Source organism: Crocodylus siamensis, chromosome 4 (assembly GCF_052110815.1).
Source record: "Crocodylus siamensis isolate JL-2025a chromosome 4, ASM5211081v1, whole genome shotgun sequence".
Taxonomy (NCBI): Eukaryota; Metazoa; Chordata; order Crocodylia; family Crocodylidae; genus Crocodylus; species Crocodylus siamensis.
Genome location: NC_143398.1, coordinates 185,426,826 through 185,450,564, shown reverse-complemented (window position 1 = coordinate 185,450,564; position 23,739 = coordinate 185,426,826). Strand labels below are relative to the sequence as shown.

At 47.8% G+C, this 23,739-nt stretch overlaps 1 protein-coding gene across 1 annotated transcript in view; it reads right to left on the bottom strand.

Moving 5' to 3' along the window:
* BOLL (boule RNA binding protein) overlaps positions 1–18,836 on the bottom strand; it is a 97,259-nt gene extending 78,423 nt beyond the window's left edge. Inside the window, exons 1-2 of the mRNA XM_090045174.1 lie at positions 18,612–18,836; positions 17,773–17,884 (exon numbers count right to left, since the gene is read on the bottom strand). Of these exons, the coding sequence (XP_089901300.1) occupies positions 17,773–17,884; positions 18,612–18,634 (135 nt within the window). The 5' untranslated portion in view covers positions 18,635–18,836. The remainder of the gene's footprint in view (positions 1–17,772; positions 17,885–18,611) is intronic.
* Between the last annotated feature and the right edge of the window lie 4,903 nt (positions 18,837–23,739).

The window sequence follows — 23,739 nt, the reverse complement described above, 5'->3', positions numbered from 1 at the left end:
ACTGGAAGGGCTGAGGCCTGGGAGTGGGGGGCAGCAGGTCAGGAGTGAGGGGCACTGGATTGGGACTATCAATGTTTACAAATGGGTCCTGGTACAAAAAAAGGTTGAGAACCACTGACTTAAAGAAGCTGGATGTTTTAAAGTGGGCAGGGCCAGATGGTTATCACCCTGCAGTGTTGAAGGAATTGGATGAAAATTTCAGAGCAATTAGCTATCCTTTTTCAGAACTCATGAAGGTTGGGCAAGGTCCCAGATAACTGGAAAGAGGCAAATATAGCACTGATCTCTAAGAAAGGGAAGAAGGAAAGTCCTATTAATTACAGACCAGTCAGTCTGATCTCAATACCTAGAAAGATCATGGAACAGGTCCTCACGGAATTTATCATGAAGCACCTAGAGGAGAATAAAATGAACAAGAATTTCTGGCCAGCTGGCTGGACGTGGAGGAGGGGCAAGGAAAGCTTGCACGTGGCAGTGGCCACACTCTCCACGCTCCTGCGCAGCTGCTGCTCCGCAGGCAGCTGCCACCGCTCCTCCCCCCCCCGTGTTATCTGAAAACCCCTGCCAGAGGTTTTCAGATAACCAGCAATCTCCTTACTCTGGGGATGCCAGATAACAAAGATTTTACTGTACCTTGACTTTAGCAAGGCTTTTGACATGCTCTTCCATGACATTCTCATTAACAAGCTAAGGAAATAAAGACTAGAACGAAAGTACCGTAACATGGGTATATAATGGGTTGGATCACTCTGTTCAATAAGTATCCAATGGCTCAGTATCCAGTTGGGAGGAGGTCTCAAGTAGGGTTCCTTAGGGGTCTGACCCTGATCTGGTATTGTTTAACATCTTCATTAATGATTTGGACAATAAGATCAAGTGTACACTTAGCAAATTTGTGGATGACACCAATTCACTAGAGTTGCACACTCTGGAGGGTAGGGCTAGGATCCAGAATGACCCAAATAGATTGCAGACCATTTCTTCAGTCAACCAGATGAAATTCAACAAAGAGAAGTGCAAAGTCATACACTCAGGATGGAACAACTGCATGCAAATACAGAGTGGGGACCATGGGCAACTGGTGCCGCCTTAGTGCAGCTGATCACTGTGGCCACTTCCAGAAGTGGTTGTGGCTGGTTCTGGGAGCGCCACAGCACTCCACTTCCCAGCTGGCACTCACAGGGGGCACAGGCACTCCTGTCTGCCCCCCCTGCCCATCACCTAAGCAGCGAGTGTGGCTGGTCAGGGGGTACACTGGTGCTCTCAGGGGGTGCACATGCACCCCCATACACATTCTATGCATAGCCACTGCTGGGGACCAACTGGCTAGATTGTAGTACAGGCAGTCCTCGACTTATGACTTTGAGTTACAACAAATGTCATTTACGACATTTAGAAACTGACACCCCGTTTCACCATTCCAGTTGGTTTCGACTTTACTGTGGTCAATACAGCTGCGTCCAGCTGGTAAGTCTGTTGTGGTGGAAGGGGAAGAAAAGGGGCATGGGAGAATGGCAGATCAAGGCCCCTGTAGCAAGGGCGGGACTGGGGCAAGCGCTGCTTCTGGTACTGGTCACTGTTTGTCTGGCAGCTTGTCCGGCATTTGGCGCCACGGCTCCCGCTGGTTGTCCAAGAGGGCCTGGGGGGGAACGTGCCCCAGATCTAAATGGCAGGGCTGGGGCTGCACTGGGCTGTGTGGGCTACAGCAAATTTTTGAGTGGCTGCAGCCTCCCCCATAGCTTCTGCTCCGATCCAGGAGCCCCCATGCCCCCCTGCTGCTTGCCCTGCCAGGGCAGGACAGGCACGGGACAAAGCTGTGGCTTGTCCGGGGAGGAGGGTGGGGTGGGGGAAGGGCAAGGCAGCTCCCACCACTTTGCACTGCTTGTCCAGAGACAGCACAACAGCTCCATCCCATGCCCACCCCAGCAGGTCGAGTGGTGGGAGGGCATAGCCCCCGCACCCAGCACTGCCACCACCAGCCTGGAGTGCAGCCCAGTCCAGCCTATCCTGCCTGCCTGCACAGATCCAGGAGCACATGCACCCTCGTGCCCTCCCAGACAAATGGCAGGAGCAGTGGCAGGAACTACTGAACGAGCTGCTAGATCAGCAGCGCGCAGCAGTGGGAGCCACCATCCCCTCCCTCCCTACACCCCCAATGAGCCATAGCTCAGTCCCGCACCCACCTGAGCCCAGATGAGCAGCGCTTGCCCCAGCCCCAGCCCCAGCCTCTCCCCCACTGCAAGGGGCATTGGTTTGCCCCCCCACGCTCCTTCCCTCCCCTTCCACCACAACAGACTTACCAGCTGGACACAGCTGTATTGAGTGTCATAAAGGAACCAATCCTCCATTGATAACACTGCTTCTACAGGTAAGTTGGAACCAACTTTCAACATTTCAACCTAAGACGCGGCTTTCAGGGACCAATTGCATCATAAGTCCAAGGACTGCCTATACTGCAGAGAACGACCTGGGGTTTACAGCAAACTGCAAGATGAACACAAGCCAATACTGTGATCTTGTTGTAAAAAAGTCAAAAGCATATGAGTTTGTATCAATATTGACTGTTTTATATCTTAATTTTACAGCTTTCATTTATACCCAGCATAGCATTTTGGTTTTTTGGGCAATTTAATATTCTGTCTTTACTCTTAAGCATTTCTGGATTTACCCAAATCCCTTTACTGTCTTGTGTGTCCATTCAAAGAGATTCTTCAAACTCAAGAGTTGTAGAAAATGACAAGATGAGAATTGAGACCAGATTTATCTTCTCTGAAACCAAATCAGTATGCACCAAATTGATGTATTGTCTTTTAGATGCCCAGTTGAATGACACTAAGGCATTAGTCAGAGTCCTAACACTAATTTGCAGCTAGCTAGAGAAATATCAAGGAATTATAGCAGGAAAACTTGAAGGGCAAACTACTGATCTGTCTGAACATTCAAGGCATCCATTATGTAATAAATGAGAATACCACTTTTACACAGGACAACACAGAAGGGAAGCAACATAATTTAAATGAAGACTGAAATAAATTTTATAGCCTTGATTATTCTCAGCATGTACCATGTTTAAGAAAACTGCCACTCAGTTATATCTGAGTTTATAATTTGTTTCAGCAAGTGTAATGTCTGAATAAAGACAACTATTAATCCAGATTTTGGCAGTATTATGGAGCTGCTCTTTATTCAAAAGGACTCAATTCTGCTGCCCCTTGCCCCTCACCCAAAACCCAACCCCCAGCCCTGCTTGTGCCCCCTGCCCCCAGCCCTACTGCCCCTTGCTCCCCACCCAAAGCCCCAGCCCATCAACCTTGCTGTCCCTTGCCCCCCCCCACTCAAAGCCCCTGTGCACTGCCACTCCAGGTCGTATGCGCTATGCTCTGGAGGGCCCTGGGGAGGGCAGCAAGGCCAGAAGCAGTGTGTGTGACCCAGAGCAGCAGCACACAGAGGGGCTGCACAGGGAAGCTGCCTGCTGCTGCAAGTGTTGCACTGCCTGGGTCACATTTCCCCTGCATGCATAGGAGCAACGTGGGCAGCACACAGGGTTGTGCCTTTCACTGCTGGCCCTGCCTGCAGGGGAAGTGTGGCTAGGGCAGCAGGCAGCTTTCTGCGCCCTGGCTGTGTCCTGCCACACCAGGTTCCACATGCTGCTCTGCAGAAGCAATGCCAAGGATTGCTGGTATCTGTTGCCTCCCCGAAGCCCGGGGCTGGGAGGCAGCTGGGGCCAGGGCCAGGGGGCAACAGCTGTTTGTAGCCTCCCGGCTGCAGCTGGCCCCAGCTCTGGGGTAGCTGCTGCCAGCCATGGTGCCTGGGCTGCTTGCAGCCTCCCAGCTACATGCTGGCCCCAACATGGGCTGAGGAAAATGGCTTCGTGTGCCATGCTCAGCATGCGTGCCAGGGGGTGCCGACCCCTGCTGTACAGGTTTCCCTTGATTTATGCGGGTTCTTTATATGCGAATTTGCTCCTATGCGATAAGCATATTTAGACCCATATTTTGTAATAAGCAAGGTAAATTTGTTCTTATGTAATCAGCAAAGACGCCCCCCACCCAAGCAGGTAAATCTGTGGGGAGAGGGGAAAAGGGCCACGGCCCCACTCACCCCAGCCCTGGCTGCAGCGACCCCGGGAGCGGCTGGCACCAGCTGCCTGCAGCCACTGGGTTACGCCGTGCCTTGACCCCCTCAGGGTTCTGCCTGCCCCTACTCACCCCAGATTCTACTGCAATGCCCTGAGAGTGGGCGATGTCAGCTCCCTGTAGCCACTGGGCAGCACCATATACTGGTGCAGGCAGCCAGGGCTGGGGCAAGTGCCGCACCTTGCACTCCCTGAGGCTCAGCTTGTCCACACTCACCCCAGCCCATGCTGGAGCAGCCCCAGGAACAGCCAACACCAGCTCCCCACACCAGGGCACAATGCAGCCCAGTGGCTACAGGGACCTGGCACTGGCCGCTCCTTGGGTAGTTGCAGCAGGAGCTGGGGTGAGTGGGGACAGGTAGAGCCCTGAGGAGCTTGGGGCACGGTGCAGGCCAGTGGCTGCAAGCAGTTGGTGCCAGCAGCTCCTGGGGCCACTGCAGCTGGGACTGGGGTGAGTGCTGCGCCCTGTGCTGCGCAGGGCTCCGCCTGTCCGCACTCACCCCAGCCCATGCTGAAGCAGCCAACACAGGAACCTATCCCTATTCCTTATATTATAAAGTGGGTTTGCTTTATGCAAATTTCATTTATGCAGCGTTCTCCAGGAACACATGTACTGCATAAATCGAGGGAAACCTGTATCTCAAATTAAAAGATTATAATCACAGATTTTATTTATATTTTTCCCAATTGTCAAAAACACCTATTGACAAATACTAGAAATAAACTCAGCAAACATTTGGAAGTGTAGATAGGTACCTTTTCCATTTCCTTCAGAAGATTCAGTCCATCTATAATTTGACAGCTACAGTCAATGAGAATAGAACAGCACAGGTAGATTCAAAACAAGATTAAATGTTAAGCCTCTACCACCTTCAACCAAATCTGTCTTCATCTCCTAAAAGAAACACCTTGCATGTGCACCTCTTATCAGGAGTTGGCACTTTTATACATGATAGTATCTAAGCATTTGGAGGACGTGTTGGCATAACATATTGTGCTGCAAGGAGAAGAACCCACAAGGTCCTTCTCAAGTCTGATGAAAAGTGTGCATATGAAGACAAGAAACAAAAAGATCCAAAAAATGGATGCATCTTTTGTGTAACCAGGGAAAACCCTTTTGCAGACACTGCATAAAAGAAAATTCAGCTCTTTAAATATTACTGTATTTACCCAAATCCAAGACAACTTTCAATTTAAGAACCTCCCCCCCAGTAATTAGACGCTATGCATGGAACATTTATAAATGCGTTATAATTTTCCATGTAGATAATCTAATTATTGGGGATCATCTTAAATTCTTCCTCTTCCTCTCTTCCTCCACTGCTGCAGCAAGGAAATCAGCAGCAGGGTAGCAGTGAGAAAAGGAGGCAAGTGGCCTGACCGCTGCCCCTTGTCTCTGCACCCCCACCATTTATGTTGTACTCTCCAGGCTGTCTGCCCCTTCTGCTGCCTCCCCTCAGTGCCTGTATCCTCATTCCAGCACACCCCCAACTGCTTACCTCCCCACTACCCCATGGCCTCTGTTTCCTTACCTGACTCCCACACTGTGCTTAGTGTCAGCCATGGTTCCAGCTCCATTCCCATGATAGCTCTGGCCCTGGTCCAGCCATGCAGCAGCACAAAATAGCAGCTCCAATCTCCTGGAACCAGACCTGCTGTCACTAACTACTGCTGCCTGGCTGGGCCAGAACAAGAACTACCCTGCACTTCATGTTGGAATGGGGCCTGAGCCATGGCTAATGGTAAGCAGTGGGGGGGGGGGGTGTGGCAGAGGCTGTGGAGAGGCAGGGGAGGTGGGGCAGGCAGAAGGTGTCCAGCAGCTGCAGCTCTAGCCTCAAGCCTGGGTTGATGCTGGAGTCAGAGCCACAGAAGCTGCCTTACCCCTCCACCCCAATACTCAAATCCAAGATGAGGGGCATTTTTACCTTACGTTAAATGAAGAAAAAACCTTGTCTCAAATCTGAGTAAATACAGTAAATTTAAACTACTACTTTTTATGTTAGAACAATGCAAAGGGCAATCCTTTAAGAACCTGTAATTAAGTCCTGGAAGACAAGGCTCCTCTACACTATTCTTTATAACACTTAAGAAGCAATACTGGATCAAAAATATTATAGTGATTTTAATCATTTAGACACCAGGATTTTACCACATGACTTTGTTCCATGCTGTTTCCTGGGACAAGAAACATAAGCAACAATTATTCTATCAAAATGATCCAAAGTCTACCTCTATACTTCATATATAATCTTATTATATTTACCTTAGCTGCAATGACTGACATTCAAAACCTGCTATGAATATATATAACTATCTCAGAAATGATTTATTGCTGTGAGTAATGTTGGTGCCTAAATGCACCCACTGTATTAACTGAATACAAGAAATAAGACAGTCCCTACTCCAAGATGCATACACATTAATTAAGATAATTACACATAGATTTTTTTGTATTAAGATGGGTAAAGAAAAACAAAAATACCAACAGAACATGTTTCATGTAGAGCAGCCTGTGCACACTTCTAATGTATGACAAGCAAGACAATAAAAAATCCTACTGGCCATTAATCTAGCCATTAACAGTTGACAGCTTATCACAAACAGAGTCCAGTATATTTGGTAATTATGGAATTTGCAACACAATTCAGAATCATTCCTAAATCAGAATCTCAACTTTCATTTTTTAATCAGATTGTTCAGTTAAAAAATGAGCTGTATAGGAGCAGTTGGTTAATACATGCTGGAGCAGGGAGGCTGTAAAAGCTATTCTGTGGCAAATCTGGGCAGGAATGATGGTAGATGGCTCATTGTCGCTCAAATAACCTATCATCTAGTGCTTTGCTGTGCAGGACAGAAGGTGGACTCCTAGTAGTGGGAGTGGGTCAGTAATTTATTAAGTAAATTAATGATTGACTTGACAAATCGTATTCGTCTAAAAGAACAACGAAAAACAAGGAGTACACAAATATACTATCTTCAAAGGTGGCAATTCATTTAATTTCTAATGCAAAAATCCTGGATTCACTGGTGAACCTGTAGGCTATGAGCCTATGACCTGACAAAAAATTCCATACGTGTACCACACAGTAGGGAACTCTTAGTACTTCTTTACACACTGAAATTGTTAGTCTTCCTCTAGAAAGCCAAAACGATAACCACTAAAACAAACTATCGAAGTGACTACTTGAGTGAAATCACAAATTATCTCCACATGTGAAATTGAGTAATACTCCCAAAATAACCGATGAGTTCACATCAATATGCCTTAAGATTCAACGGGATTCCTCTGTCGTCCTATGACCTTTTCCATCTAGTTCTGCACCAAGTATGGTAGAAAGACAATGTCAATATTTTACCTCTAATGTTCTTCTGACAATGGGCTAGTGGACAATAATTTTATTAGATTTTTAAGCAGCCTTTGATATACATCAGACAAAACAGGGGAAATTATTCTTTAATTGCTACAAAGCATTTTTTGGGAGAACACAGGAAGTAGTACTGGCTAACTACTCATCTATCCTTCTGAAGACATTCTGTCCTGTTTACTGTGTATTAGACCTCTAGAGGAGATTGTAAGGAACCACAGGCTTCAGTATGCCTAGCACACTAAGAAGAAATAGTTCTAGAGCAGGGGTGGACAATTACTTTGGGTGGAGGACCACTTATCAAGCTTTGGCAAGATGTCGAGGGACCAGGAAGTACTCCTTTCAGCAAGGGGTTTTGCCATCTCAGAACTATAAAAATACCAAATTACATTCTAAAAATTTAACATCTACAACACCCATTAATTTGATTTTAAAAAACATGTTTATCCTGATTTACATGCATTTGTGTAGTATACATGGAGGTGACTGCACAATAGTTTAAATAGTTTAAGTCTTACTCTTGTATACTGTGGGGGGATGGGAAGCATGGGGGGGGGTAGGTTTGTGGGGGGCCGTGGTTGCGTGTGAAAGGGTTTTGTAGGGGGATAGGTGGGGTATGGGTGGGTATGGGGTTTGTGAGGGGGTGTTTGTGAGGGTGGCTGGGGAGTGTGAGGGGGTGTGGGTATGCGTGTATAACAGTGCAAGGGGGGTTGTGGGTGCATATGTATGGTGGGATGTGCATGTGGGTCTCACCCTACACGCGCACGCACACACGCACACACACACACACGAGTCCCACTCCTGGCCCCAGGGTAGTGGCACGGGCTCTGTGGTCCTATGGTCTGGCAATGTAGACAGGAACCATAGTGCCAGAGCGGCCAGCAGTGGGGCAGGAAAGTGGGGAAACAGCAGTTGCAAGGGGGGGGGGGGAATGACAGCAGGTGGCAATGAGTGAGCGCATGAGAGCGCAGCCATAGCTGGCTGGGAGTTTGGGGCCCACACCAGTGTCCGAGGTTCAGTGCCAGCAGGGCTCACAGCGTGACAGCAGGCATGCAAGCACAGGGAGGCGGAAACAGCCCCAGGGTCCCAAGCCAAAAGCTTTTGCTAGGCAGAGGCTTCCAATTGGAGGGGAGGGGGTGGCACAGAGCCAGGCAGGCCTTGCTGCTGCGCCCTGCTCCCAGCTCCCTCTGGGTCCTACTACCCCTGTCTCCCGTCATCTTTGAGAGACAGCCAGGAGCAGATAAATATTCATTTTCTAAATTTTTTATGGGCCCTGTGGGCCAGATAGAAAGGTCTGGCAGGCCAGATCTGGCTCGTGGGCCATATTTTGACTGCCCCTATTCTAGAGCCTCCTTTCATCAGGTCCTGTGCATTTGGGTCAGATACTGATGAGAACAAGTTGACTGATTTCATGAAAAAGATTGAATGGATAAAAGCAGAGAGCCAAACTGAGGAACTGATGAAGGCAAGGACTATTGGAAGGGGTTCTCTCTTGCTAAACTGGCTTATGATTTTGGAGGGTTGGTGGTTGTAGCCATGTTGGTCTAAGGACATAGGCAGGCAAGGTTGTCTAGGTAGATGTGATATCTTTTATTACTAGACTAACTAAATAGTTGGGAAAAAAGTTCTTTCCAAGCTTTCGGGGACCCTTCATCAGGCATAGGGCAGAGTCTCCCTATGCCTAACAGGGTGTTTGTGCCCAAAAGCTTTCAAGAAATTTTTTCCAACTATTTAGATGGTCTAATAAAACATATCACATCTGCCTAAACAATTTTGCTTGCTTATGATTCTGGTGGACTTCAAGAGCAGGCTGACCTTGGATTCCTGGTTAGCAGCTGTTTCTATTTGTGATTAACTATTTAAAGGCAAATTTTAACCAATGTACATCTCTGGATTCTTAATGAATGCCCTGTATTCTATTTAGAGATATCCTTGAAACATTTCCAGTAGTTTGAGAGAAGCGATTACCCCCCTCTGCTTGGCACTGATGAGGCCACATATGGAATACTGTTTCCAGTTTTGGGCCACCCACTACAGAAAAAAATTGGACAAATTGGAGAAAGTCCAGGGGAGGGCAATGAAAATGGTTAGGGGGCTGAGGCACATGGCTTATGAGGAGAGGCTGAGGGAATTGTGCTTATTTAGTCTGGAAAAGAGAAGACTAAGAGGGGATTTAATAGCAGCCTTCAACTTACCTGAAGGGCAGTTACAAAAGAGGATGGAGCTAGACTACGGTGGGCAATTATTTAGACTGGAGGGCCACTTAATGAGTTTTGGTGACTTGCTGAGGGCCATGCTCATCTCTCTCTCTCTTCTGCTCTCTTGCTAGCTCTCACTGCCTCCAGAACCTGTCCAGAGCTGTAATTCATTTGGTGCCCCAATGCTCAGCTGCAAACCCAGATGGGGACTTCCACCAGGGAGGACAGGCGGTGGCATCAGCTGTGGGCACAGCCAGCAGGTTCCAGAGGCTTGACACAGAACCTACCAGCAGTGTTCACAGCTGATGAAGCCGCTGCAGAAGCTCCTGCCTGGGTTCACAGCTGATGCCACTGGCAGGTTCTGGGATGGAGCTTTGGGCAGGTACTTTAGTCATGCCAGGAGGGCAATGGTGTCAGCTATTGACGTCGCTGACAGGGTTCTGCATCAGGGCTGCTGAACCAGCCAACAAAATCCACAGCTGACACTGCTGCCTGCCTGCTGCAGCAAAACCCATGCCACTGCATCAAGAGGTGATGCTGCCGGACAGAAGCAGTCCTGCCTAGCATACAAAAAACAGCCCCGCCTAGCACCACACAACAGCCAGAGCTGAAGCTGCTGGCTGCTCATGGGCCAGATCTAATGAATTAGAAGCCACTTGCCCACAGACCAGGCTGAATCTGTTGGCAGGCTGGATCTGGCCTGTAGACCATATTTTGCCCACCCCTGAGTTAGACTCTTCTCAGTGATGGCAGATGACAGAACAAGGAGCAATGGTTTCAAGTTGCAGTAAGAGAAGTTTAGTTTAGATATCAGGAAAAAGCTCTCTTGCTAGGAGGGTAGTGAAGCACTGGAACAGGTTACCCCAAGAGGTTGTGGAACTTCCATCCTGGGAGGGTTTTAAGTCCCCGCTAGACAAAGCCTTGGTTGGGATGATCTAATTGGGGATGGTCCTGCTTTGAGCAGGCGGTTGGACTAGACGGACTCCTGAGGCTCCTTCCAACACTAATTTTCTATGATTCTTTGACTTTATGATACAGAAGGGTCAATCCGTGCACTTCAGTGGGGTAAATAGGCATAAGCATACTGCAACTCTGTGAACTGTAATCTATTTGTTGGTGGAACCAAAATCCTGGTTCTTCAATTTATAAATTTTTCACTGTTGATGCCATAACATATACAAATGAAACAAGGTTAGCCTGCTTTTGAAAATATTCCCAGCTTGATATCTGCATGAACAAAGGACGTTTGAACTGAAAACACAGGCTTCTATGGATAATGCCCTTAAACAAATTTAGGTAGTACATTGTAATAATATTTTCTATAATGCATTTAAAGTTTTAACATAGACTGTATAACATGCTCTTTGGAATTAATTTGTTGGTAGAAGTTCTCTGCTGACCATAATTCTTAAATGTATAAAACAAAATTATCACAATGGTCTCTAGCAAGGGTTCCTAAACTGACCTGCAAACCTCTTTGACGCAGTCTGCCAACCAGGACTGCCCCTTTCTAATGGTTCTTCAGGATGCAAAACATTGGGAACACCCAGTCTTTAGGTTCACTGTTGACATTAACACACTAAAAAGTAAATGGATTCACAGCTGCATAAAGTTATGGCATAACTGTATACATAACTGAAGATTACTAGCATGAAGCAAAATAGAAGAACATTAACTGAATGACAGTACGCTTTGGCCCTGCTGGCTCATTGGTGAAATTTAATTCCAAAGCCAAGCATCTCCACTAAAAATAATTTTTTCACTCCCACACATTAAAATCTAGGTCTTCAACCCATCAGAAGTAATCATGACCTCATCGTAAATAGAGTTTGGGGAAAAAATAGAGCTCTCTATCCTCCATGTCCCAAATCTCTCCTCGTGCCAAATTAATTTGTTTTAATATTAAAAAAAACCAGCTTTCTGTCTTTCCTCCACTCTTTTTACCTTTCTTAATAACACTGCAAAGTTTATTTCTATTGTAGAATGGGAATAGTCTCTGCAGTCTCATTGGTAGAGTCATAGATTGTAAGGCCGGAAGGGACCCTGGAAGATCACTGGGTAGAGAGAGAGAACAGGAGCAGCAGAAGGCAACTATAAAGAGACTGAGTACTCATTTGTGAACTAGATCATCTCCTTTCCTCTTCCACACCACATTTAACAGCACAGTACAATCATCTGCAGCACTATATGGTTATGAGGAAAGGGGAGTCATTAAACCATTTAATAAATAAAACCCACAAAGAGCAATCCTATCCCTGGGGCAGAGGAAGGAGGCATGATCAAACACCTGACAAAGGTAGTGAGGGTACCTGTGCCTCAACATCCCTGACGACCCCATAAGGAGGGACAGAAATATATAATTGAAGCTTCCTGCTACTGTCCCAGTATAAATAAAACCAAAACAAGACTCAGGTGTTTTACATGGCTATAGCAACATGAATGGATTTATGCTAATACAGGGAGCCTCAATGCAAAAGCCTGAAGATAAGTTCCAGGGTCACTGCATGCAAGCAACAGTCCTAAGAAGAAATTCTCTTGCTTCAGGAATAAATTTGCTGCTATCTGAGGGCCTGGCTAGAGATTACAGCTTTCTTGGTGTATTTGCAAGGATTACTAGCTATACAGAGGCAAGTGTGGTGTTCTATGGGTTTGCCTTCTGTAGTTGTTTGCAGGTCAATACAGATGTGAGTCATGGTTTTTAGAAAACTGATGTTAGTTTAAGAGAGAATAGGATAGGAGGGTAATAGCTGCTGAACCACAAACCATACATCCCACGATGAAAACCATCAGCATCCATGGACCCTCCATGTCTATCACAGATTGTAATCTATCTCACCCATTGCCCTAAGTGCCCACATGAAAACTAAGTGGATAAACCTAAACTACAACTATGCTCTTAGTAAAAATTGATAAAGGCTGGCTAAAGGGCAGAAAGCAAAGAATAAGTATATGGCCATTTCTCACAATGGAGCAAGACTGGCAATATGTAGGGGGTACACATGCACCCCAAGAGCGCTGCTGCACCTCCTGTCAGGCTGCACTCCCTGTTTAGGCAACAGGCAGGGGACAGGTGGGAGCACCAGTGCCCCCGCTGCAAGCGCTGGCCAGGGAGCAGGGCTGCCAGCAAAAGTGGCCATGTCACTTCCAGAAGTGACTGTGGGACTTCTGGAAGCAGCACGGCCACTTTTTGGTTAGTGAGATCGGCTGCAGGGGACCCCCGCACCCCAGTCACCGTGATCAGCCACCGGGTCACTGACTGGGGGGGGGGGGTACGTGTCCCCCCTGACTCAAGAGGCACCAGTCGCCCAGTTGCACCAGTAGCAAAATAAGCAGTAGCTTATCCCTGGGATCTATGATGTTTAACAGGCTCGTAAACAATTTGGACAGGATGAGAATGACAAGGCCAAATTTACAGATATCTCTAAATTATTCATGGTGGCAAAAAACAAGCTGAACTGCACAAGTTCTTTGGAAGTAAAACTGCAGAAGTAAAATTGAGTGAACAGTAGGGCTATCTGCAGCTTTAGTAGCCTATTTGATTAGGAGGAGATTTGGCCCGATTCAGTGACCGAATTGCTGAATCCAAATCAAAATGGGAGACCAACTAAAAGCTCTGAATCGAATCGGAAGCCTCTGAATCAATCTGGAAAAGATTCAGCTGATTTGGAGATTCAGCCAGAGACTAAACAGGCAGCAGTCCTCACCATGCTGACATAGCTGCCTCCAGCTGGTAAGTCTGTTGTGGTGGGCAGAGGGGGGAGGGAAGGATTGAGGCTGGGACAAGCTGCCTAGTCAGGGCAGGGGGTGTCGGAAGGGGGGTGTGGGATGCAGGTGCAGCAGTGCTTGGAGAGGGGGCTATGCCCTGCTGCTGTTTGCCCAGCTGAAGCGGGAGGGGGGCAGGATGCGGGTGTCGTGCACTCCAGGCAGAAGGGGGAAAGCAGCAGCAGGGCATAGGCCCCGCTCCCAGCAGTACCGCACCCACATCCCGCACTGGCTGGGCCAGCAGCAGCAGTGCCTGCTCCCCCGCACCAGCTGGGCCGGCAGCTGAAGGGCAGAGCCCCTGCTCCCAGTGCTGATACAGGTACGGCAGTGCTGGAAGCAGGGGCTATGTCCTGCTGCTGCTTGCTGAGCCAGGGTGGAGGGGGTGCGATGCAGGCATGGCTTGCTCTGGGCAGAAGGGGGCAAGCGGCAGCATACCCAGTGCTCCTATGCCCGCATCCCCTACCCCTACTGCTGGGCAAGCAGCAGCAGGGTAGAGCCTCCACTCCCAGCACTGCTGCACCAACATCAGCACTGTGAATGGGAGCTCTACCCTGCTGCCACTTATCCAGCTGGTGCGGGGGGGCAAGCACTGCCACCGCCTGCCCAGCCAGGGTAGCAAGAAGCAGGATGCAGGCATGGCACCACCTGTCGCTTGCCCCCTTCTGCCCACAATGAGCCGTGCCTGCATCCTGTCCCTCCACCCCGGCTGGTCAAACAGCAGTAGGGCATAGCCCCTGCTCCCAGCACTGCTGTGCCTGCATCTCGTGCTGTGCCCCCCCCCCACCCCGAGACCCACACCTCTCACCCTAGCTGGACAGCTTGTCCCAGCCTCAATCCCTTCCCCCTCTGCCCACCACAACAGACTTACCAGCCGGAGACAGCTGTGTCCACCATGGTAAGGATTGCTGTACCTGTTTAGTCTATGGCCAAATCTCCAAAGCAGCACCGAAACTTCAGATCTGATTTGGCCTAACTGAATTGGGACAATGATTCGAAGCTCTGAATTGAATCGTTGTCCCTCCAAATTGGCTGAATCCGAGGCAAATACTTGCTGCTTTGCATAGACTTAGTGAACAGACAGCAAACTGATAGACGACATTCAGTGCTGTTAAGTGCAAAGGGATACATATACATGATGATGGACTCTACAGTCACTGCTATTCACATCTACACCTTGAATACTGTCTATTCTGTGCCGTTCTGTTTCCTCAGTCTCCAAAGGACTATAGTAGAACTAGAAAAGGTACAGAGAAGGACTAGAGGGATGATTAGGAACATGGAGAAGCTTCCATGAGGACAGACTAAATAGGCTAGGATTGTTCATCTTAGAGGGAAGATGATTGTGGTGGGGAGGGGGTGATATGATGGAGATGTATAATTTATAAGTAATGTGGAGAAATAAATAGGGATATACTGTTTAACACTTCTTACAACAGTAGAACTAGGGAACACAAGGAAATTATTAGGAAGTAGTTTCAAAATGAAAGGAAATTATTTTTCATGCAGCATGTAATTAATTGTGGAACTCACTACCACAGGACCTTGTAGAGGTTGACAGTTTAAACAGGTTCAAAATTTGGTGCAACAGATTTAACAGGATCCAACTCGGAAGATGGCCACAATGCCCTTTGGCTGCTGTACCACTCCTGCTCTCACCTGCTTGGGACTCTCCAGCCACAGCCCCATCTTTTCCTGCCAGGCCTTTATGATAATAAATATAGATGTGGGAGGCTGCCTTCACAGTACTAGGACAAGCCTTAGGTACTTCATTCTGCTCTCTTGATTGTTAGGCTGCCTTGGTTTGACCCAATCTCTGCCTCAAGCAAGGCACTGCTCTTTCTGTCTGGCTTCAGCCTCCTCACTCTCCCTATCTCTCTCCACAGTGCCCTGCTTTGGTCCTACCTTGATCCACTGGGCCCCTTAGCTTGTATCATAAAAGACAGGGGGCATCACTAATGCCCCTGTGGCTTTGCAGGCCAAACCTTCAACAGCCCCTCCCTAGAGCACAGCTTCATGGCCTCCTGCCTTCCTATCAGCCACACCCATGCCTCATGGGTAAACAGAAACATACACTGCAGACAGAAATGCAGCTCTCAGCTGTAACTCCAAATGATTCCTGCAAAGCATTCTGAGTTATGTTACCCCAGACCAAACGGAAGTTCACTGCTGGTTCCAGGGTGGGTGGAAACATAGCTATGGGCTGGGAGTCTACAGCCAGGTTACCATAAAAATGACCAGGGCTCTTTGTCAGGGGTTGCTGTTTTCAGAATGGGAGGGGAGAAAAGCAGTGAAGGCTCCCCAGCTGATGCTGGAGGGTAGGGTGGGTGAACTGGAGTGTCCCCCCCCCAGGGGGCTCCAGTACACCTGCCCCACACTATGTGGGGACTGAAAAACCCTAGACTGAACTCCCTCTGCTCCCTTTCCCCCCACCTCCCGTTCTGAAAATGGGGACAGGTTGTGAGCTGGAAAGACAAGTTACAAAAGATGCTACATTTTTAAATGTCTTTATCTCATGGGTGGGCAAAATGCACCCCAGGCCATTCTATCTGTGAGGCCCCCCAAATTTTAGAAAATTAATATTTGCTGCCTGTCATGCAGCCCTCAATGGCTTGCCAAAACTCAGTAAGTGACCCTCTGCCCAAAATACCTGCCCACCCCTACTTTATCTGATACTTCATGCAATCACAGGTTAGATTTTCATCCCATTTTTAAGCTGTCTACAGCTGTGCTCTTGTGTTTGGTCACAGCTATAAACTGCTTTCTGTGCGAGATCAAGTGAAAATTCTCAGTTCTATCTGCACCCATAAATCCCCAAATAAAACTACTAACCCATCTGTGTACACTCACCAGAGCAGATCCTTGCCCACCCCTACTAGCTGGCAGCGTTTGGGGCTTCCTCTCGCCTCCAGCTTCCTACCCCCACAGCTGAAGGCAGGGCATCCTGTGAGCAAAGGGAGCCCTCTGGCTTGGGGAACCCATGCTGCATGGTATCCAGCCCTAACAGCATATAGGCCTTCAGTTGTGGTGTGGCCCCTGCAGCAGGTAGCCAGGGCCTGTGGTCTCCAGCCACTTTCAGAAGTTGGGGCAGTCCTGTTTTATATCATTAAGTGCAGCTAGTTCAACTATCTTTTATTTGGCTTCTAGCTTCTTCAAATGATTTTTCTTTGCTCTACTGCCCTCTTCCCCTTCTGCAAGTGTCTTTTCACTTACATAATAGAGTTAAACAAAAACAATTGTTTTACTACTATTTAGCTTATGCTTTATCTGTCTTTCGAGACAGATCTGAGATGTTAGACAAGCTGTTGGATGCTGCGCAAGACCTCTCTCCCAGTCACGTAGTTACACTGACAAAATAAATTACCAAATCAACTCTACTTCTTTTAACAGTGTTGGAGAGCTGTTCTAACTGTGATAGTCCAGAAAACATATGAGGGGCAACAGTTTGGGGGGTTTTTGGGGGGAGGGGATCTCTTTTATTGAATCAACTGAAGAAAACCTGTTAGCACAGTCAAAAAGAGCACAACCCCCCCCCTTACCTTGCTTCTTGCATATTTCCTGAGCCATCATCACAGCTAAACAAACCTAACATCCCACTGCACCCAGGTAGATCTGCAACCCCAAGGTCACAGGCTTCCCTGCTCACAGGCAGCTGTTAGGAAGTAACTGTCCTGCTCCAGAAGAAAAATGGGGGAGAAGCAAGTCACATGTCCCACATGAAACCAACCCTACCCTGGTTCAAAGGGAACATCATATAACCACAGCAACCTCAGGGTAGGCATTCCCAACTCCCCGTGCCCATATCCTCTCACCCACTGACAGAAAGGAAGCCATCTATCAACGCCGCAAGCGACTGCAAGCCCAACCCCTACCCAACGCGCAGGCGCAGGCGCAGACGGCGTGGACCCACGTGAAAGGCTCCTACGGGGCGGGACCACGGATTCGAAATACTCGCGAGGGGCGGGGCGAGGAGTGGCCGCAAACGGTTGTCCCAGGGGCGGGGCCAACGGCTCTCGGCTGCTCGAGGGGTGTGACCAGCCCGTGCCGGTTTTGGCGGGAAAGCCGCGTTCTACCATTGCTTCTGTCACGTCCCTCCACGCCTTAGCAGCAGAGCGGGTCCACCTCCCGTCGCCATCTGCGGTTCCCACGGCCGGTATCGCGGCTGAATTGGCTCCGCGCTGCGGGCAGGGGCCGAGGCCTGTAACACACGCGCCTCTCCCGTCGGCCGAGGCCAGGCGTGAGGGTGGCCTCGTCCCACGCGGCGCCATCTGCGGCCTCCTCGCTCCCGGGCCCCCCCCAACCCCTAGTTACTCACCACACTGTCCGGCTCCATCTCCCCCTTCACACCGGCCTCAAAGCCGCCGCGGCACGTTCCCGGCACGCCGCTCCCTCCACACGCGCCGCCAGCTCCGAGCGCGGCCGCCAGCCTGTGCCGCCAACAGAACAGGCAGCGTCAGGCGCGGGGCGGGCGGGCCCAGAAAACAGAGGTGGGAGAGGAGAGAGGGGGTCTCCTAAATGCCCGGGGCGGGGAGCAGGGGGGCACACAGCGAGGGAGGTTGATACTGAGGTTGTGGGAAGCGACCGCGGAGAAACAGGAGCGGGCGGGCGCTGCTTTCCGCGCCAACAACTTATTTTCCCGTCTGTGGGGCCCGCAAAGTTTCCCCGGCCTGCGCCTCCCGAGGCTGGCCCCCATTTCTCCTCCAAATGAGCCTACACATCTGTCCCCACCAGACCCGACCCCCCAATCGTTACCCCCCCATCAGGCAACCCCCCCCCCACCAACTCCCGCCCAGTTGTTGCCCCCCATCCCCTCAGCAGCCCAGCCAGCCACCACCCTCCTCTGCAGCCCCCTCAGCTATCACACCCGGCCCTTTCTGCCACCCTCTGGAAGTCCCCCCCCTTGGGAGCCCCTTGCTCTCCCTGCTCCCCCTTTAGCATAGGGGGTGACAGGAGGCTGCTGCTCCTCCCCCGGAGTCCCCTGCAATTATGTTTCCATTATTATCACCCTCCCCTGCACTTACTGCCCCCACCCCAGGATCCAGCTTGTGCCCCGCGTCATGGGAGATCTGTGTTTGGGGCCCTGCCTGACAAGCCGCACCCCTGGCCCCCGCTCCACCGCTGCCATGCCCTGCACCTGTTGGTACTGTCACTCACCCGGAGAGCTCGGGGACATGCATGCCCAGCTCCCAGGCTCTTGGACACCCGAAAGGCGGGCCGTGAGAGTGCGGCTTGCTCACCCCGACACAGTGAGACACTAGCCTGGCGTGCCACGAGTAGCTGCAGCTGGGTTAGTGTCTGATTTCCAGGCCCCGAGCAGCAAGAGCAGGCAGGGCAATACTGCTGGCGCCTGGGCGATCTTCTATTCCCTGTGTGCGTCTCCGTGTTTCTGACAGTTGCACGCATCCCCCTCTCCCTCCCCTCCCCTCCCCCTCTCCGAGTATCATTTCCCCATGAGCCCCCAACACGGACAGAGACGCACATGCTAATCTCAGGCTGGCTGGCACACAAACATACAGGAACAGTGCCAGAGGAGGGTAGTGTGTGGATCTTTCAGATTGCAGATCTGGAAATAAGGTAGCCTGTGAAACATAAAGCAAAGTCTCCACACACGATCCCAAGAAGGGAAGAGATTTAAAAAAAACAACACATCAAAGTTCTTTTCGATCCCCATTACCTGGGGAAACATTGTGAACACATAGGAAATACCTGCCAGTTGTATTCTCGCTTCACAGGAGGTGAGAAACCCAATACAATTTCAGAAATACATTCCTAACACGCCTCACCCCAGTTCTATGACTAGAATTAGGATTCAGAATGATCTTGCTACTGGATAAACAGTCCAAAATTAGTTGAATGAAATTCAGTGAGGAGGAGGGCAACATCCTGCACTTCGGATAGAACAATCAAACACCAATGCAATGTAGGGCATGACTCTCTAGGGGCCACAGCACTGAAGAAAAGATCTCAAAGAGCAACAGGTTGAATATCATACACAGTGTATTCATATTGCATCCTCCCCCCCCCCCCCCAAAAACAACAAACAAAAAAAAACAAAACACCCCACAAAAACAAAAAACCCAAAGCCAATGGTATACCGGGCTGTAGTAACAGAGTCATTTGCAAGTCTACGGAAGTGATTCTTCCACTCCAGTCAGGACTTGTGAGGCTCCACATGAAGTACTGTGTTCTTTTTTTTAATTAGAGAGAGATTTGAGTACTATATTTGAAAAAAAATAGCTGTGAATGAATTGGAAAGAGTCCAACAGAGAGCAACAAATTTATGAGATCTAGAAAACATGATTTAGGAGAAAAGCATGAAAGAAATGGGATTATTTAGACTGGAAAAGAGAAAGCTGAGGTGAGACTTAATAACAGCTCATATACATGAAGGGAGGTTATCAAGCAAATGGCGATAAAGCTGTGGTTGCAGGGGACAAGACAAAAAGTTGGTAAAATATGAGGCTCTCATTTTTCCTAGCAGTTCCACCTGTAAAGGTTGCAGAGGACTCCTGAGGCAGTACAATCATTGCAGATCTTCAGTTAGAAAGATAGTCATTCACTGAACCCTGACTTTTTTTAAACAAGATACTGAGCAAAAGGGATATAGCTTTTGTCCATATATTTCTTTGCTGTATTGAGAATGTAATCCAGGATTTAGGGCAACTATACAGATTTTTACCAATTTGCAGTGATGGAAATAAAAATGCAAACTTATCACACAAATGCTTATTGTTAGTGAAGGAAGTGATACTCATTCCTTTATAGTTAGGGTGACTGTATGAGACAACGTGAAATTGGGGACATTGCCCCACACCACCTTTGCTGCTTCTCAAGTCAGCTGTGCTACTGGAGGCAGGGACAGGAGAGCATGGAAGAGCTCTGGTATTACCTTTTAAGCAGCTAAGGGAGTCAATGGCGTACTAATGACGCAGTATGCTTTACTTCACAGGTGTTAACAATCTTCTCCCCTTTTCCATGGTCTTCCACTTCACAGCTTGGGCTGCTCCGCCTCCCACCGCACACCCGCCCTGGACCAGACGCTGTTTTAATTTTCACTGGCTGGCCGGGACAGCCCAAATCCAGGACTGTCCCAGCCAAACTGAGATGTATGGTCACCCTATTTATACTACCACTGCAGAGGATGCAAGGGTATACGAGGAACATGGAGGTCTCAAATGACAGCACTGACTAAATGGTCTCAGCTTGCTCATAGGAGGTACAAGCAGTTTCAGTGGAATCTCTGTAAACAAGGGCATCTCAAAGAACTGCCATTGCTATACAATCAGTAACAAAGCAGCATGTTCTCAGTTTGGTAGCATGTCCTCAATTCCACTTTCAGCACACAGTTCCATTTGCTTTTTTCAATTTCTCCAGTGTTTCACACTGATTAATCATTATGCTAAGAGCATTCTTTTATTCACTGCAGGACATTATCTTCAATTAACAGAAATAACCTTGTCATATTTCATTTGGAAGTCCATCACATACACACAGTGTATATGTACTGTCAACAAATGGCTGAGTTTAACTATCTACTTAAACAACGTACAGACAATTGCTATTGGGATTATATCTTTCAATGTAGGCCTTTACTAATTTTCCTAAAGGGGTAAAACCTTCAGCCAATAGCAAACTCAACCTCTGTAGGCCTAAGGAAAAGAGTGGATGTAGGTAGTATCCTTGTCTATTCAATCACTAATTAAGCATTAATGAGAAGAAGAAAATTCCTTCTTATTCCCTACTGGCAACCCCAGGAAGCCCTGAAGTATGGGATTATCAGACACCTCCGCAATGGAGAAAGAATACCCTTTCAACCTTAGCAGGGAATACTTCTATCCATGTATCACACAAAATGATTATTAATCTAAGAATCTTCACGATCAAGTGATGATTACCTCTTAGTAGTGAAATGTTTGAAGTCAGAAGATAAAATTACATCAAAAATAAAAAGGAGCATTAGCAGAACTGAGGAAAATTCAGTAAGCTTAATAGTTATTTTTATGAAGACCTGCTGAATTATAATTATTGACCTAATTTTATGAATACCTACCACAAAGCAGCAAGGTAGATCCTAAGAAGAGCACATGGTTTCTACATACTTTCAACTGATGTGCCTTTGAACTTGTCAACTCAAAACATGAAAGGCACATGAAAGACTCCTGTACTTCCTTTCAAAGCATTAAAACAACCTGAGACATGAAATATTACACTGCATATTATTAATTGCTGGATTTTTTATGATCAACCTCAACTCTAAATCTTTGACACCTTATATTTAGGACTTAAAGATCATAATGAAAAGAGGGCTTTTTTGAGAACTTATAGGAAAGGCTGACCTATTTTTTATTGTGATAATTCCCAATCAGAAATCCTGATCAGTCAAAACACTAGTAATAAAAGTTCATTAAACTAATAGAGTAAAATTGGTAATAATTTTAAGCCTGTATTAATCAAAATTAAAAAGACAGTTGTGGTCCTTTTGTTTTATACACTTGTGCCTGTTTTGTTTCTTCCTCAGGGTCTATGGAAGAAAAAGCTAGGAATTAAGCAAACAAACACAATAGTGAAGGGAAAAATGATAAGAGATTTGTGACTGAGTGAGGGGCAGAAAGGAAAATACTGTAGGTAAAAAAGGTGTAGACGGTTATGACTCGTATATGGGGCTGGGAATCAGGACTTCTGGCTTCCATTCCTATTTCTGCAGTGATTTGTTCTCTGACCTTAGGAAAGTAACACTACTTCCTTTGCTTCAAATACCCATCTGCAAAATGCAGATAAAGATACTGACTTGCTTACCAACATCTTAACATTTGCACATGAAAACATTAGTATTAATATATTATTATTAGACAGGAGGATGTAGACTGACTGAAAAAATTCGTATGTCATTCACTCATATGCATAAAAATGTCACTTAGGATGTTACTCAGAAATTGAGGTCTGTGCAACAGCCATAAAATAAACTTGTGAGAAAAAAAATAAAATCTGTGGAGAACAATGCTTTTTCCAACCCTGTACTTTTACTTTCTAACAACCCCCCCTTTTTTTTAAAAAAAAAAAAAAAAGGACCATCAGTATGTGGGAATCCTTTTGTAAATTACTTTATGGAAAAAAGAGTCAAGTGTAGAATTCACTGTGATAGTGTAATAGAGAGCCTGGGACTCCCTGCTACTTTAAGGGAGAAAAGGACCAGGGACAGCCCCAGGTGGTGAAAGAATTAAGACGGAGAAAGCAGCAGGGGAGCTGGCCCAGGGAAGTAAGAACTATGAATGCTTACTGCACAGCTAGTTTCTCTGTAGTAGTACAATAGGACAATGCCTGCAAGGCAGCAGGAAGCCTATTGCAGTGCTACTTGCTTCACAGTAGGACTGTAGTCTGGAGCCCTGCAAGGGAGAAGAGGTGGGCTGCTATAGAGACCAGATAGTAAGCCTAATTAGTGGACACCTGCAGCTGACCCTGTGGACTCATCTGACCAGAAAGGGGAAGGGCCTTGGAAATACAAACTAGAGCCAGAGCCAAAGCAGCCCTGGAAGCTGCAGCAGCAAAAGCTCATGACTTGGAAGATGTAGAGGAGAATCTGGCTGACAGCAGAGCTGCCTGGGGAACAGTTAGCAAGTTTACGGGGGGAGTACAGCCTAGAGTAGGAAGAAGCCTGATTGTACAGCCTATGGGCTAGGGCAGGGGTTTTCAACCTTTTCAGAGCGGTGTACCACTGGTGGCCAGACACGGGCCTGGGGGTGGTACATGACCAGACATGGAGCGGTGGCAGCTGCTGTGTGCAAGCTTCCCCTATGTCTGGCTAGGTGGGCGCTGGCAATGCGGGATAGTGCATAGCGTGCTCCATCCATGTCTGCACCTGTGCACCCCTTAAGGCCTTCTCAAGTACTCCCTGGGGGTATGCATACCCCTGATTGACACCCCCTGAACTAGTGCTTATGTTTGAACCTAGTATGAACCCAATTTGTGTTATGGCCAGGGGGGTTATCTCTTTGGTTAGAGTTTACACCAGTGGTTTTGATACGAAAATTGCAGTTCGTTTCTTTTGGAGGCTCGCGAATAATAATTTTTCAGGCACGCACTATTAGCAAAACAAAAGGTGTATTTGCAAATAGGGTCAGAGCAGAGACAGAGAATCTCAGATTGCTCTGCCCCCGAGGAAAACGCTCAGCTGGCTTTTATCCCTCTTTCTCCTGGGCACGTGTGCAGAAACAGGAACTCTTACAACTTATTTCTGGTTCATACAAACATATATGTAAATACGTCACTTCATACGTCGCATGTT